This window comes from Pongo pygmaeus, chromosome 6, assembly GCF_028885625.2.
Source record: "Pongo pygmaeus isolate AG05252 chromosome 6, NHGRI_mPonPyg2-v2.0_pri, whole genome shotgun sequence".
Classification (NCBI taxonomy): domain Eukaryota; kingdom Metazoa; phylum Chordata; class Mammalia; order Primates; family Hominidae; genus Pongo; species Pongo pygmaeus.
Genome location: NC_072379.2, coordinates 40838008 through 40855327, shown reverse-complemented (window position 1 = coordinate 40855327; position 17320 = coordinate 40838008). Strand labels below are relative to the sequence as shown.

The window sequence follows — 17320 nt, the reverse complement described above, 5'->3', positions numbered from 1 at the left end:
TCAGGATGCAATGATAAGTTCATTTTACATTCATCTGTAAATACTTTATTTCATCTCCTGTCTTAAAAGATAAAACTGATTACACGATCAGTTGATAATTTTTTTTTAAGTTTGATAATATCCCATTCAAGTTTAGTTGAATGGTGAAGATGGCTTCCATTGTTGTTGTCATTGAAGAATCTTCTGTCTATTGAGTTGTTTTTCCTTTGTGTGTTTTCCTGGGTTTCTTCAAAGAAACAGAACCAAGAGGGCATGTGTGTGCTGTCAGAAAGAGAGAGGGGGCAAAAACAGGACAGAGAATTTATTTTAAGGAATTGGCTTACACGATTGTGGGGCTGGCAAGTCTGAAGTCTATAGGAAAGGCCAGCAGGCTAGAGCCGCAGGGAGGAGGTAATGTTGCCACTTGAGTTGGAAGGCTGTCTGGAGGCAGAGTTCCTTCTTCGTTTGGGATCTCAGTCTTTTTTCAAAGGCCTTCAACTAATTGGATGAGGCCCATCCACATTGTGACGGGCTATCTGCCTTACTCAAAGTCTACTGATTACAAATGTTCATTGCATCTAAAAGATACCTTCAAAGCAACATCTACTCACAGGGACATCTACCGCTGTGTTTCGCCAAACACTGGGACCTATGGCCCAGCCAAGCATATATAACATTAACCATCATGAGTGGTCTATAGTTTTTCTCTGATTGTCTCTTCAATTTCAAATGAAATAAATTCCTTATAGACAGAAGTTAAAAAAATCATTATGAAGAGAGCAATAGCCCAGTAGAAAAATATTCAAAAAGCACATATGGAATTGTAACCACCTGAGGGGTTCTTCCTGCCTGCTGCCTAAAGACCATGGCATTATAGTACAGAAAGGGTTTAAGAGACCCAAGGCTGGTCATGCCACATGGAGACAGTTTGTACTGGAATCATCTCGTGCTCACAGGTTAGAGGTTTTTCAAAGGCAGTCTGGGGAAAGGGGTGGGGATGGTGAGGTAACAGTTACTTGCTGCTGATTGTATGAAATCAGGGGGTCAGAGCTGTCCTCTAGGCTGAATGGCTTCTGGGTGGAGCCATAGGAGCAGGGTTGGTGGGTCCAAGTGGAGCCATGGGTATCAGCCATGCAGAAAACCTGAAAAGATACTCTAAGGGCCAATCTACAATAGTGGTGTGATTTGCAGGGGTAATTCGGGAAGGTGCATATCTTATAACCTCCAGAATAATGGCTGATACTCATTTATGTCTGCACTTTAGCAGGACCTGGGCTCTCCTCCTTGCCCCCAGCCTGATGGCCTCCCATTAGCTTTACAAAAGCAGCTGAGTTTTGGGGGAGGCCTATGATCATTTAAAGTATAACTTAACTGTCTCTCAGCCAGGTGTGGTGGCTCATGCCTGTAGTCCCAGCACTTTGGGAGGCTGAGGGCTGAGGTGGGTAGATCACCTGAGATCAGGTGATGGAGACCAGCCTGACCAACATGGTGAAACACTGTCTCTACTAAAAATACAAAAAATTAGCCGGGCATGGTGGTGCAAGCCTGTAATCTCAGGTACTTCAGAGGCTGAGGCAGGAGAATCACTTGAACCCAGGAGAGAGAGATTGCAGTGAGCCAAAATCACGTCACAGCACTCTAGTCTGGGTGACAGAGCAAGACTCTTTCTCAAAAAAAGTCTCTCAGAGTTAGCTTGGCCCAATAGCCCAGGAATAATTAAGGGAAAGGCAAGATGGGGTGTGGGTTAGCTCACATGTCTTTCACTGTCATAATTTTCTCACTGATAGAATTTTCAGAAGCAGTTTCAGAATTATCAGAGAAATACAACTAAGCAAAAACATACGAACTATATATGTTCAATGAAACTGTTAAATGCAAACTGAAAAGAATGATAGACCACAGTCATCTTTCAATGTGCCAAATGTTTTTAAGTGTATTATGTTAGAGGAAAGGGGTTCCAATCCAGACCCCAAGAGCGGGTTCTTAGATCTCGCGCAAGAATTCAGGGCAAGTCCATATAGTAAAGTGAAAGCAAGTGTATTAGGAAAGTAAAGGAATAAAAGAATGACTACTCCATAGATGGAGCAGCCTTGAGGGCTGCTGGTTGCCAAGTTTTAGGGTTATTTCTTGATTATATGCTAACCAAGGGGTGAATTATTCATGCCTCTCCTTTCTAGACCAAATAGGGTAACTTCCTGACGTTACCCTGGCATTTGTAAGCTGTCATGGCGCTGGTGGGAGGGTAGCAGTGAGGACGACCAGAGGTCACTCTGGTGGCCATCTTGGTTTTGGGGGGATTTGGCTGGCTTCTTTAACGCAAACTGTTTTATAAGCAAGGTCTTTATGACCTGTATTCTGTGTTGACCTCCTATCTTATCCTGCGACTTAGAATGTCTTAACTGTCTGGGAGTGTAGCCCAGTAGGTCTCAGCCTCATTTTACCCAGCTCCTATTTAAGATGGAGTTGCTCTGGTTTAAATGCCTCTGACAATAATGCTGGCAAAATGACAGTGAGGTCACACTTGGACACTGCTCCTGGGAGTTCATACTTCATTAATTGAAACATAACAGGGACCATAAAGCATTCACATCCTTTAACACAGTCAACTTCTGGATCCTATCTAACAAAATTGGTAGACACAAGTACAAGGTTTTTTATGCAAAGGTTATCACTGGTATTTATAATGAGGAAAAATTGGGAACGGTGCTGGATAGAATTTTAAAGACACTCCTCTATATTCCATGCCCCCAGTCTCCAGAAGCTGTGAGTGGGATGAGACACTACCACTTCCAACAGTGCGATGGGCTCTGTGATCTGGCACGCCGGACCTCTCATGAGCCCTTAAAACAGAGAACTTTTGCTGGCAGCAGGAGCAGCCAGTCAGAGGGATTCCAAACCTGAAGAGGTTTTGTTCAGACCCTGGTGACTTGAAAATTGAGGCAGCCAGGTGATGAGGAATGCAGCAGCCTTCAGGATCTGGGAGCAGAGCCGCCTCCAGCTGACAGCCAGCAGGGGAACAGGGAGCAGACCTCAGTCCTACAACCACAAGCAACTGGATCTTGCCAACCTGAAGGAAGCTGGAGATGGATTCCTGCCCAGATTCTCCAGGTAAGAAGCCGCCTTCTCACCTGGAGAGAGCCCAGGCAGAGACCCAGCTGAGCCACCAGGACTGTGAGATAATGAATGGATATTGTGAGTGCTATTTGTGGTCATTTGTTATGTTGCCATAAAAAATTAAAATGCAACAGAAACACTAATAGAAAGTAGTACACAATAGAAAACTGATATACAAGTTAGATGATTTAAACACATAACATAGGTGTGTCATATAATGCAATGCTGGCAGTGCCCAGAAATCAATCAGGTCTTTGAACCACACTTGGCTACAAGGAGGCAGAAGGGTTCAGGCATTGTGTGTAAATATATTTATTTTAGGGAAAAAGGGTTTGATTTCAATAAAGATGAGTTTGTGGGCATTTTAAATTGAATAGAAACTGTACAAAAATGCACTTCCTTTCCTCATAGGTTTTGTCACGCGCGTCCGTGTGAAGAGTCCACCGAACAAGCTTTGTGTGAGCAACAAGGCTGTTTATTTCACCTGGATGCAGGCGGGCTGAGTTCGAAAAGACAGTCAACAAAGGGTAGTGGGATTATCATTAGTTCTTATAGGTTTTGGGATAGGCGGTGGAGTTAGGAGCAATGTTTTGCGGGCAGGGGGTGGATCTCACAAAGTACATTCTAAAGGGTGGGGAGAATTACAAAGAACCTTCTTAAGGGTGGGAGAGATTACAAAGAACCTTCTTAAGGGTGGGGGAGATTACAAAGAACCTTCTTAAGGGTAGAGGAGATTAAAAATACATTGATCAGTTAGGGTGGGGCAGAAACAAATCACAATGGTAGAATGTCATCAGTTAAGGCTATTTTCACTTCTTTTGTGGATCTTCAGTTGCTTCAGGCCATCTGATGTGTATGTGCATGTCACAGGGGATATGATGGCTTAGCTTGGGCTCAGAGGCCTGACAGGTTTCAAAACTGCATTTTCTGCAAAATATATGGGTTCGCATACACAGTGAGAGTTAAGATCTATTTTATCCCAAATAATTGCTGCAAGTTACATTATGCTTACCTCTAAGTGAGCATTGTTGGTGTCATTGCCAGGGCTATTGTTTAGCTGTTTATTATTTTCCTCAAAGATGATCATTTAGAAATCTTGCCCTATGTCTACCATAAGCAGGCAGCACTCATTTCTCCGTGTCCCTCAGTCTGAGAATGCCCTGTCTCCCTTTCCAAGTTTCTCATCATCTCCTGTCCCCAAGAATTTGGAAAGCTTTGTAGCAGCCTAACAGAGACTCAGTTCCATAGGCATGTCTAGGCGCTGGGGCAGCAAGACTTGTTCTGTCTTTAGCTGCTTCCTGGAGGTATCTTCCCATGGATGGAACATGTGATGTGCACCATCTTATTTGTGAAATATCCAAGAGATTGCATTTTGAACACTTTAACTAGAGTGCCTATGGATAACTGCATATACTCCAAATATGTAAAAACATAGTAAGTACATTTTGCTAATACGTAGAAGATGCAACATGAATATCTAGGAAATCGTCTTATGTATGAAAACATTCTTCTGAGTGCTGGTAATTCCCAATCTTTCAAGGACACACTTCCCCAGAGTCACTCACATTATTTTTCTTCCTCCAGGGACTCATTTTGAATTTGAATTTCATTCTTTGAAAAACGAGATAGAATTCACATGACTACATGCCTGAATCACTTTGCATCAAACACAGACCACGGGAATAGTTCTCATGAAAACAGTTTATTTTTAATAGTAAAGACTGGAAAGAATTACTCTGATGTATTTATCTCTGTGGTGTGCAATTATAGGCAGTTTTTTTCCTGCTTCTTTGTACTGTTTTATTTGTAAAATAAACATTTTTTAAATCTGATAATTTTGTAACCCAATAATCTATAATAGTTAAAAAAGAAAAAAGTAAACTTTTTAAATAGCTTATACAGGAGGAACTAGTTCATAAAACTTAGAAATGTTTAAACACACTACACAGTAAATAAATTTTTTTCACTCATATAAAACATCCAATGAAATATGAAGTTACTGTCTAATTGCAGCCGCTATATCTAATCCCTCCTGTGAAGAATCTTATTCTCTCTGTTGAAAACCTCCAAAGAAATGTGGGTGTTTCCAGGAAGAACCCAATTATTGATCAGAAATATTTTCCACCACCCTGCAGATCTAAACTTTTCATCTGTCTCTTAAAACTGAACATCCTAGACCTCACATGCCCTTAGAATCTATTATGTCCTATCTGTTAAGCCAGTCTGAGCCTACGTTTTAAGCCAGTCTGAGATTTCATCTAGGGGTTGCCCTTCTCACTTTGACTCTAGATGCCAGCCCACCTGTCCACACACTTGAAGGGAGGCAGTGTAGGACTAGGCTGGAAACGTGTGCATTCTTTTTAGGAAGAAAAAAGCAAGCTTTTTAGAGTGGAGGATGTAAACATTTATATGAATAAACTCTAGCTCTGTATTTAGTAACCATAACATGTCCACACAAACAGGTCTTGCTGAGATGCCTGTACTTGGGAGAATTGATGCTGGCTTTGGGTTAAACTGAAGCTACCTGGACATCTCTTTTTTCTTCCTTACAATATGTATTACCTTCATATTATTGATCACTTGGGTGGGACCCTGATGTTAAGCAGGGAGCACAGCATTGGAGAGGGAGAATGCAGGGGGTTGGCCCCTGCAACTGTTAAAGGTTAAGTTCCTCTAGCCTTACGCACTCAACAAACACAGCCAGCATTCTCAGATTTCCAGAATGCCTTCCAGGTGAGAATCACAGTTTTGGGGCTTTCCTAGAGTGGCATTTCAGGCTCACTAGGATACCTACCCTGCCCCTGATACCAGGTGTGGTGACTCCTGGAGCCTTCTCAGCCATGCAGTGTGGGTGGACTGGCCTCTGAGTTCCCCTAAGCTTCCTTGTCTTTATCTGCAAACATCCTGGGATCCCAGAGTCTAGTTTCTCCTACAGCCTATTGAGGAAGGAGGTAGGTACCCTCTAGGGGTGGGACTATGGGCACTCCCCTCCTCTCAAAACCTGGTCCCTCTCCACATAAGGGAAGGGAACATACGTCCCTCACCATTGGTGCTCCAATGAGACCACCATAACCATAGGGTTGGAAACCCACCATCCAGTGCAGAGATTTTCTTTCCAGTTCCTGCCTCAGGCCTTCAATCCTGCTGTCCCGAATATGCTCATGGGGCATTGGCCCAACTCTTTCCTGAGAGGGCTAAGTGGCTACGGCCGCCCTCGCCTAGACGTCAGCTCCAAACTCATTTCATCAGGCTGGGATGGGGTTTTCTCATGTTTCAGGTAAGGAAGCTGAGGCTCAGACAAGCAGAGAGCTGTCCCCAAGGCCAGAGCTGGGCAGTAGAAAACCCAGGGCTCAAGTTACACACCATGCAGAGCCCTGTCTTCTTTAACCTGCCACCTCTGCTGACCCTCATCAATGTCAGTGCCTCCCAGAAACACATTTACAGTCTAAGCAACAGGATCTTATCAAACCTGTTCTTCCCACCCCACGGAGAAGGGCAACAGCACTGGGGGCCAGCCCAAGGAGGGCACCATGTGGATGATTAAGCCAGCCCGAGTCATGCAGCTGTAGAGCACCCTGCCTTCCTGTCCTGGCACCAAGCACTCAGTCGTCTTCGATGGTGAGCTCGTGCTGGGTGGCTTCCTCGATGTTCTGAAGCACGTAGATCTCCCACTGTCGCACTCGCTCCATCTGTTTAAAGGAAAGGCATCACCCCATAGCAGCATCCATCTTTACCGGAGACAAGCTCTTCTGCTGCAAAATGTGCTTTAGAAAATAAATGCCCACTCAAGGTCTGCAGCTGGCCCAGCCAGCCCTATATAATTCGGCCTGTGTGCTTCAAACATACTTCACACGGGGTACTGTGCCACCCAGAGGGCCCACTCTTGGTGTGGAGACAGACGAGTGTATAGGTGAATGGGGTAAGGTGCAGATGAAGTCTGTGTCTGACAAAGGAGGGGACAGGGACAAAAAGTGCCAGGGAAGGGGCAGACAGGCTGCAAGTATGGAGTAGACGAGCCTGCGTGGGAACAGGTGCATAGGTCAGTCTAGATGGGATTTTGTAACTGCTCTCTAGAGCACCCTCTTCTAGGAGGGTGTTCAGGGCAGCTACAGCAGGGAACGAAGGAGGCCTCCCCAGTTCAGCACAGGGAAGACGAGGATGGGTAAACTCCTAACACTAAACACGATGCCAGGATGGAGTAGAGACTGGAACCTGGGGATTTCAGGTGGCTGAGCCAGATCACGTGGAGTGTGGCTGGGGTCCACCGGCCAACAATGGCAGGCCCACCATGGGTCAGTGGTCAGCGTCTTCCTAATGCCCTGAAAGTATAAGACAGAAGCAAACCCACAGGACTGAGAATAAGAAATGAGAGGAACCTCCAGAGGGCCAGCTGTAAGAGCAGAAGGTCTGAGCCCCAGCCAGCAGGAGCCACCAGGAGGCGTCCTGGAGCAGAGACAGAGTGGCCAAGGCTCCAAGCACCACTGCTGGCCAGCAGAGAGGGCCAGGCTGGGGTCTGCAAGATCCCGTGGATCATCTGGTAGGAGGACCAGCGAATTCCCAGTGCCCCTCCCTGCCTGAGGCGGGGGCTGCCTTCCTGGTGCCCAGTGTTCATGTCCGTGCACAGAGGGTGACCTCCAGGGAGGCTGCTGAGAGCTGAGGCTCTCAGAGGGCTGTGTGGTACAGGCACTGCCTGTCCGGACTCCCAGAAACTCAGTTTGTCACAGCAACTGAGGAAGATGCAATAGCCTCTGATCCCACAGAGGGGCCTTGTGGGGATCCAGGCTCAGCTGAGGGCAGCTGGAATGCTCCATCGGGAGCATCCACAACATGCGTTCCACGTGGGTTGTTGTTCCCCACAAGCTCTACCCATGGTGAGACCTTCAGGCCCCTTCTCACCTTCAGCTCCCAGAATACCCCAGCCAGTCCCACCTCTCCTGGCCACAAGTGGGAACATTAACCCATGGGGATGCTGACTAGCAAGAGGTGGCAGATGTGGTGCAGTAAAGAAGCAGTTAACCCCCGGGTGACCCTTGGTGGACAATTCCCACTCGGAACTTGAGGCTTTCCATCAGCTCCCACCCAGCCCTGTGATGGCCCTCTCCAAATTGGGAGGCAGCAGCCAGGCACAGCCACAGGACAGCAGGGCACGGAAGAGAGGCTGGAAAACTCCACTGCAAAATCAGCACCCTCAGAAGGTAAGAGAAGACAGCAAGCAAGCCAGGGTAAAGAACATGAGGGAGTGCGGCAAGGAAGAAAATAACGTCATCACTCAGTAACCTTGGAAGACAGAACTGAGCAACTCTCCTAAAAAGTAGAAGAAAGGGCTAAATAGCAAATAGAAAAGAAACTCAGAGAATCAATCAGGATGTCCAACATCCAACTGCAGAGGATCACAGACAGAGAAAGAACACAGAGCCCAAGGTTAGGAAGGAAAAGTACGGGAAGGTCTTCCAGAGTCAGATGGGCCCAGGGAGTGTCCAGCAGCTGAGCAAGACTACTAACCCCAAAATGAAACTCAGCACCACCAAGAACCACAAAAGGGATCTGGAGAGGCTTGGGCAGGTGGGAGTCAGGGACAGGGGCACACAGGGCCTTCCAGTTCTGAGGGCTCCAAGACTGCTGGCTGGAAAAGTGCCCCTTTTCAGGAAGCTACTAGAACAAGGCCAGAGGATAAACCAGCAAATGGGCGAGGAGGCAGAATTCTGCCAGGAGAGGGCCAGGGCACCTCCCAACTGCCTGCTACCCTGGGGATCCGAGCCCTTGCAATCCTCTTCTCATTGGGTCCTTTCAGCTTCACAGCATCTCCAATTAGCAAAGGAAGAAGATGGCCTCTGAGAGTCAAAAGTAGGTCTGCGACAGTGTGTGCCCTGCTGGTTCTCCAGCTGTGGTAAGGGCCTACAAACCTGGCTATGGTGAAGGTGGGACATCCCTGTCACAATGGTCCATGGGAAGACAGCCAGGTCCTTAGAAATGCAGGAGTGCTCCAGGAATGTAACAGCTCCCTCTTCAAAGCACAGGAAGATGTGAAGAGACTTAGCACAGCGAAGCAGATTTTTACTAGAATAGGCTGTTTTCTGCTATTCTGTAACAAGATGACATATCAGACCTTCCCTGTCACTCCAACATGTCTGCGAAGCCCCAAAGCTGAGTCATCACCCAGACTCCTGTGAGCTAAAGAGCAATGACAAAGCAGCCAGCCAGCGGCAGCCTGGGTCTGGATGCCAGACCACGAGGCCAGGAAGCTCATGTTCACCACAGGCAGCATCAGTCACGGGGGGCCTCAGAGCATAGAGGTGTCTTTGGACAGGGCAGCAGCAGGTGTCGGAAAGGCTGGACAGCCTTGATCCTGTCCCATGTGACCTCATGTGCAGAGTAAGGGTGTGTTGGCCCCCAATGCCACGCCATGGGAGCATTAACTGGGGGAAGGAGGGTGTTGAGCGCTCCATGGCCCAAGCAGTGCTCACTCTCCTAATCTTCCACAGGGACCCAGAACTCCTGGGGGAAAGGGATGGGACAGGGACAGGGATAATGCATACCGCAGCTGCCCGCTTCTTCAGGTCTCGTCTCTTCCTCCCAGTTGTGTTCAGGATCCCAGGCAATCCAGGGTTTTGTGGCCAGCTCTTTGCCCGGAGGGACTCTTCCTGCTGCTGCTGCTGCTGCTGGGCTAATGAGGCTGATGTGGGTGGCTCTTCCCCAAGAGCTGAGAGATCCAAGCTGGACTCCTTGGAGGCCCAGATAGTAGAAAGCCTCATTTTCCTGACAGTGGCTGGAGGGCTGACCCCTGCTGGGTGGGACGCAAGGACCTGAGAGAAGTGTGCAGGCATTGGGGACCCACTGAGATAGGAGGCACCTCCTGATGACCTTGGGCTCCAGCCCAGGGCTGCCTCCTCAGGGGTGCTGTGTTTCAGGGGCTTTCTCAAGGTGGGGCTCCTGATCGCTAGAGAGGGGCTCTCATCCTCAGAGGAGCTCAATCCTGGATCCTGCAAAGTAAAAACAGAGTTTTGAGTCCTAGAAGGTCATGAGGAGCCTTGAGACAGGCACTAAACTCTGACCCCAGGCACATTCTTCTTTAAGCATGACGGCCCCATGAGGCAGACCCGAGTTGTCGCCCAGAGAGGGGAGTGTGCAGAACCCAGGGGCAGAACTGCAGGCCCTGAGATGGAACCCTGCACAGGGCTAGACCACACCCCTCTGAGCTTGCCTTTTAATGGATGTTCTTATTGTCAAAACAGTAAGCATTAGTCAGAGATGTATTTTTCAAGAATAGGATTGAAGCATAGATAACATTCAGGTAAAAATATTTTTCCACCAAGAAAAATCTGTAAGGCATTGTCAATGAAATCATCCTGACTTGTAGACTCACAACATAAACAGGCAAAACTGTTGACAAACGTTGTAGTATTTTATGAACAGGTGAAGCACACTGGGCAGGTGGCTTGCAGTAGGTGGTGTGTGCCCTGGAGGTAACATCCCAACTCTGAGCCCCAGGATGGACTGTAACAATTCCATCACAGCCAATGTTTTCTTCCAAAAGAATGCCTTAAGTGAATCATGCTCCTGCACTCACACCCTTTTCTCAGATCCTGATGAACTATACCCGGCAGGCACATTTGTGTTCACCATAAGGTATGTGCCTCTGCAGTGCCCCTTGAAGTCTGTCCATGTCAAAGTGACCTGACAGCAGATTGAGTTGTCCAGTTGCTTTGTAATGATCTCTTGGTGTCTCAGACACACACATGCGTGCTCCTAACTGGCATCTCTGCACATCTGGCCGATTTACTACCAATGGAGGTAACTGCCAAAGCAATACCAGATTTTTCATTTTATGTTTAATCCCACTTGAATGGAACAATTTCCTGCATTTATTTTTTGGTAGTAGGAGTAACAGTGCCCAGTTACAATGTCTGCTGCAGGCAATGACATCCTAAATCTATTAAGGAAGCCACTGTCATTCAGGGTGTAGAAAAAACTGGAACTTTTCTAAAAGAAAAGAATGTTAAAAATGGAATGATTTTGACATTTCCTGATGCATGCCTGCCAATACTATATGATTAGCAAGTGTATGTCCATTGCCTGGACAGAGCCAGCAATCACAGGAATGCAGAATGTACTTGGGAGAGACTCAGAAAAGCACATCAGCATTCCTGAAAACAGATCCACTCCAGTCTAAGGTGAAAGCCTGAGGGCTGCACCTAGGAGTCCACCTGCTCAGGACTGGCTTGTGGCTTCTTCCTGGGCTGATAATTATGTCGTAAGTTCAAGGACGTCACCACTTTGCTAAATTATTGTACGCATTTGTGCACAGAGAGGATTATCTGGTAGTTAATTTTGGGGGAGGCACAGCTAGAAACCATTTTAATGATGGTGAAGTAATAGAAAGCTAAGTTTCTCTTAGAACAAAGAGATAGATGAGCAATTGCTTTAAACCTGAGATGGATTAGGAATATTCATTCAAAGTGGTGGGAAAGTATATTAGTTATTTACTGGGTAACAAATACACCAAAACTTAGTGGCTTAAAACAGACATCTGTAATTGTAATTTCTATGGGTCAGGAATTTGGGAGCAGCCTCTCTGGGCAGTTCTGGCTTGGGTCTCCCATGAGGCTGTCATTGAGGTATTGGCTTCATTCATCTGAAGGCTTGACTGGGGATGGAGGTTCTATGCCAAGGTGGCTCACTACCCACATGCCCTGCAATTTGGTGCTAGCTATTGGTGGGAGGCCTCAGTTTATTTCTGCCTGGCCTCTCCAGGGGCTAGCTGAGTGTCCCCCAGATACAGAACTAGTCTCCTCCAGGGAGAGTGGGCCAAAAGAGCACAGCATGGAGGCTGCAATGTCTTTGTATAATCTAACTTCAGAAGTCACACTCCTTCATTTCTGGAAAACCTATTGCTTGCACCAGTCAGTTTTCTTCAGTGTGGGAGAACCCCACAAAGGTATGACTACCAAATTGTGATGGTCACCGATGGCCATCTTAGGGACTGGCTGACATAGAAGAGATAGTGAAAATTGCATTTAAGGAGAAGCCAGAGTCCCTGGTCTGTGGCTTCTCCCGCCTCACCCCCAATGTGAGGCCTCAGGACGCCCCTCACTCTTCAGAGCACAGATGGCTGGACAAATAATGGAAAGAGTCTTACATCATCCCAGGAGATGAGCCCTGTATTTTTCAAAGCCAGCACTCTGACATGGTTTTTGCATCCACTCTGGGGAGGACCCTTCCTCAACCACCCTGCCCTCAGCTTTCAGGGGAAGGGGCTATAGCACTTAAACACAGCTCTCATTTTCTAAGTGAATTCATCTTGTCAAACATTATAGAAACAAACAAGTTATACTAGAAAGTCCAGTTGAAAGTCCAGTCTTAACCTTTCTCTAGTCCTTCTCCCTCTAGGTAGTTTCCTCTAGCACTGTGTTACCTCTCCTTCCAGCATATTTCCATGTAAGCAAATATGATACATGCATTCCACATATAAAGGAAAAAACTTAGGTATCTGCATAAATGGAATCATAATACACATTGTTACATAGTTTTCCACATCCTTGATGATTTCTCATGTCACTGACTCTTTTGAACAAAACATGCACAATAGAATATTTGGATGTGGCATAATGAGATAGTATAGAAAAAGCTATGTGTTTAACTTTCCACCAAGGCCTTAGAATGAGGCCAGGGCAAAAAAATGTGGTCTAAGGAAGGTTCTTCTTGGAACCATCTATTCAGTAGAGTGTGCTGGAACATTAAAATCTGTTCTCATTGATTTCTTATGCATTCTTATGAGGTAAGTATGATTGTAGTCAAGTCACCGGAGGAAATATTCAAACCCAGATGTCTTATTGGCCTGAAACAGAAGTAGCAACAATGAGGTGTGAACTAGAGTTGGTGAAACCAAGGCTTCCCCAGGAGCAACTGTTCTGTGGAGGCCTGGCTTCCCATCCCAAACCCCTCAGGCTTGGCCGGAAAGGAGGGAGGGAGCGCCTCCTCCTTTTGGGATGATGAGTTGATCATGACCATTTACAGAGCTTCTACTGTGTTGCTCTTGGAGTATGTTTATTTTGTACATCGTTTGCTTCAGCAAAGCCCTTAAAAATGGATTTGTGTGAACTCCAAATAACCTGAAGGATAGGATTTACTCCACAGCATGAGTCAGTATCAGAAACTGCCAAGCTGCTTTCCAACGTGCCTGCACCGTGTTTCTATCCCACCAACCAGCATCCCTTATATTGCTGGTGGGTTGGAAGAATAGTACAGGCAAGTTGGAAAGCTGCTACTTTACAGTTTAGTTGCTGCACTTTTTTTTTTTTTGAGACAGAGTCATGCTCTGTCACCCAGACTGGAGTGCAGTGGTGCGATCTCAGCTCACTGCAACCTCTGCCTCTTGGGTTTAAGTGATTCTCCTGCCCCAGCTTCCTGAATAGTTGGGATTACAAGCATGTGCCACCATGCCCAGCTAATTTTTGTATTTTTAGTAGCAATGGGGTTTTGCCATGTTGACTAGGCTGGTCTCGAACAGCTGACCTCAGGTGATCCACCCGCCTCGGCCTCCCAAAGTGCTAGGATTACAGGCATGAGCCACCGCAGCCAGCAGTTGCTCCACATTCTTACCCGCATTTGTCACTGCCAATTTTTAATTTTTAAAAAAGTTTTCTGACAGTTTAGTAGTGCATCTCATTTGCACAAGCAGCATCTTACTTGCAAGTGGTTTTGATTTGCATTTCTGTAATGAGTAAAGAAGTTGAACATCTTTTCATGTATTTATTTACCATTGATATGACTCCTTTGGTAAACTGAAAGAAGTAAAAACCAAATATATTTGTCATGTTAATAAAGGCAAACAATAAACTCACCTATTAAAGCACTGAGACTGGATTAGAAAGCAAAATCCAACTACACATTGCATACAGTGAGACGTATCTAAGACAAAGTACTGTAGAAAGCTTCAAAGTAGAATTATGAGCAAAGATAATGCCATAGAAGTACAAATGAAAAAATGTGGACATCAATATTTATATTGGAAAAGGTTGAATTTATGGCAAATAAGCAAAACAAGACCAAAACTGGAAGTACAGTGTAATAAAAACAAAAACCAAAATGCATAGCTATTATGATTACAACAGACAATACAGCATCAACATTCATAGAGCAAACTCCTAGGAAAAAATACAGAAAATCAGAAATAAAGTAGTAACCGAGACTAATTCACCTTTTTAAGCCCATGCTAGATCACAGGGGGGGAAAAAAAACCAACAACAACAAAAAAACCAACAACAACAAAATCAAAATCCCATAGAAGATTATCTTGTTACTTGGAGGATAATCAGCACTTGGAAAGACTTTAAATTCTTCAACTTCAAAAAAGAGATTGAGATCTCAGAGTAAAGTTAAGAAATGGGGGCGAGAAGACAGACTGGGACTTCTATCAAACAGAAACTGCAAAGTAACATAAGTATATTTTTATTAACAGAAACTACTTTAATCTATAAAAGTGAACTAAAAATCAGTACTTAAATGTTGATAATTTGATATTTTCTGATAAAATATTGTAATATATTGAAAGCTTACAGAGAAAACAATTTAGTATCGTTTTACAAATATATGCCCAGAACAGATGACCCAGACATGCATATGAGGATGTCATATGGCAGAAGGTACATCTCAAATGATTAGAGAAGAATGTGCTTTTTTTCTCTTTCATCACATCTTCTTCTGGCTGGTTGGCCACTTGGGAAAAAAATAATAACAGCAAAGCCAAGTCCCTATAACTCATGGCTTACACTAAAATAAATGACAAGGAATCTAAGATTTTAAAAATTCATAAATTACCAGAAAAAAAAAAACAAAAAAATTAAAAATCTGAAACAAAGTCAGGTTCTTAAATCACATTGTTCACCAAGATAAATTCCAAGTGGATTAAAGACTTACATGTAGAAAAGAAAGCCGTAACAGTATTAGAAGGAACTATCAGTGCATTATCTATAAACTTATGTAAGGCTTTGCTATGACTCACAACATAGAGGTCATAAAAGAACTAGACTACATATAAACTTATAAAAACTTCTACAAAAAAAGGAAAGAAAAAAGATACACCAATGCAAAGATAAAAGATGAACCACAATTTCTATAAAAGATAAACAAGCAGTGAATCTTCCTATTTAGAAAAACATCCAACAACCTGATGGATAAATCCACAAAGTTTCTTAACAGTTCATAGAAACTGGTCCTTCAGTATACACATGCTGAACCTCATTCTCAGTAATAAAAATGCAGATCAAAATGAAACCAAATTCCCATTTGGTTTTATCTATTGGACTTCAAAAATTCAGAAGTATGAAAACTTTAGACAACGCAGAGAGGAAACTGGAACATCTTCTATGGAAGGCAATTTGGTAGCACTCAAATTTGTAAGTTAGTATTCTATTTGGACACCACCTCCCCTTCTAGAGAGTTACTCTATAGAAGGATATTCGAAGCAGCTAAAAACAATGTTTCCTTATGGTGGGGAAAGGGCTGGAGGACAGCAGTGGTCACTGTGCATCTTATGCTTTTGAAACTTTATGCTCTTATACTTTTGATCACTTTTGAAACCACAGGCATGCATTTTCTATTTATAAATAAAAAATAGAAAAAGAATCCCTACTTCTCTGACAAAGAAGCCCAGGCACGGGAGACTAGGAATGGGGCGCCCAGGGCTGCTGGGTTGGGAGAGGGAGTTACTTCTCCATCCAGCAGGCGGAGCTGTAGGCTCCAGAGCTGTATGCAACGCAGGGTGCTAAGGACAGGTTTTAACTTCAGGTGGGATTGTGATCTACTTCTGCAGGACGGCATTTCCTTTTGCATCTAGAGCATGAGGTGTCCTGTCACTGTGCCCTGGGGCTGCTGGTCCCCTTGGTGGCCTGGCTTTCCCTAAGGGCTGTGGCTAAGGTTGTTCTTAATGCTGAGGTTCCAAAGGCCTCATGAGACAGGCCAGGGGAGGAGATGGAGGAGGACCAATGACCAGTGTCTCAGGACAATGCCTGACCCCACCTGATGTCACTGAGATTGTGCATGGGCTCTGGGGAATCTGGAAGGCCTGGGACACACCTGGCACCTCAGAGCCCAGGCTAGGGAAATGTGGAAGCTCAGGGGCTCTGGCAGAAGATCTCTCCTGCAGGCCATGTCGTGGGCATCAAGAGGAGACTCTGGGCAAGGCTCCCGAGGACCCCAGGGTGTTAGTGCCCAGCCTGCCCAACCCACAGGCCGCCAGGACCAGGCCACAGCTTTGTGCCAGCTCAGGACAGGGCCAGGCCTAAGGCCAGTCATCAACCAACCTCTTGCTCAGGCAGCCTTGAGTGCCCTCCCTTCCTACCCACCCGCCACCTCTTACTGTATTCAGCTAGATCTCATTCCCAGGCTGCACCCCTCCCCACCTACCTGCACCCCAGGCTCCATCCTGCTTTGCCTCTGGGGCTGGCTTCCAAGTGGGCAGTTGCAGCGCCCACCCTGTGGCCCTCAGCACCAAGAAATACCTGCCATGTCCCCACTTAGGCCCAGGTAGGTATGCAGGAGCCCACCCGAGCCAGAGTTAGCTTGATGGCCACGCCATTGCGCAGGTGTGGGGCAGGTTTCCCTCACCCTCTAGGCCTTCCCCTTGTTGGTTTCTGTTGTGTGCACCTGGGCCTGCGGGAAGTGAAGGCTGGCTGGGCACTTGTGCCCCGCCCCCTGGCCCCCAGCAACAAGCCACCTGTTCCAAATACTGTTTGATGTGCATCACAACAACCTACAGGAATGGAGATTACCACCCCAACTCAATCCATAAGGCGACTGGAAAAAAAAAACAAACATGTTTCTATATCAAGAAAAGAGGACCCACAACCATTGGACTACAAGATATGTTTCTCTGCAGAAGACCCCTTATCAGTCAGTCCTTCATTCAGTGCTTCTGAAACTTGAGCTGCTCAGAACCTCCTGGAGGGCTTGTTAGAGCCCGGAGCACTGGGCCAGCCCCAGTTCCTGATTGGGCAAGCCTGGGCAGGGACCCGTGATTGGTATCACCTAACGACTCCCAGGTGTTGCTCTGCTGCAGGTCCACTTAGGAACCACTGCACGAATGAAAGGCAACAGGTGCTACAGAGTAATGGTAAATTAATCTTTACCAATCTATACTAAAGCTGATCTATACTAATAGTAATCTCTAACCATGCCTGAAGTTTTTTGGGGGATGAAACTAAAAAGAGCAATTCAGAAGCTAGTAACG

At 45.8% G+C, this 17320-nt stretch overlaps 1 protein-coding gene across 1 annotated transcript; it reads right to left on the bottom strand.

The window, feature by feature from the left end:
* Positions 1–6695: 6695 nt before the first annotated feature.
* On the bottom strand, positions 6696–16515 carry CCDC201 (coiled-coil domain containing 201). Its single transcript, XM_054494799.2, has 3 exons — positions 16498–16515; positions 9630–10073; positions 6696–6782 (listed from the first exon to the last, which is right to left on the bottom strand). The coding sequence occupies exons 1-3, from the start codon at positions 16513–16515 to the stop codon at positions 6696–6698; spliced, it is 549 nt and encodes a 182-aa protein (XP_054350774.1).
* Between the last annotated feature and the right edge of the window lie 805 nt (positions 16516–17320).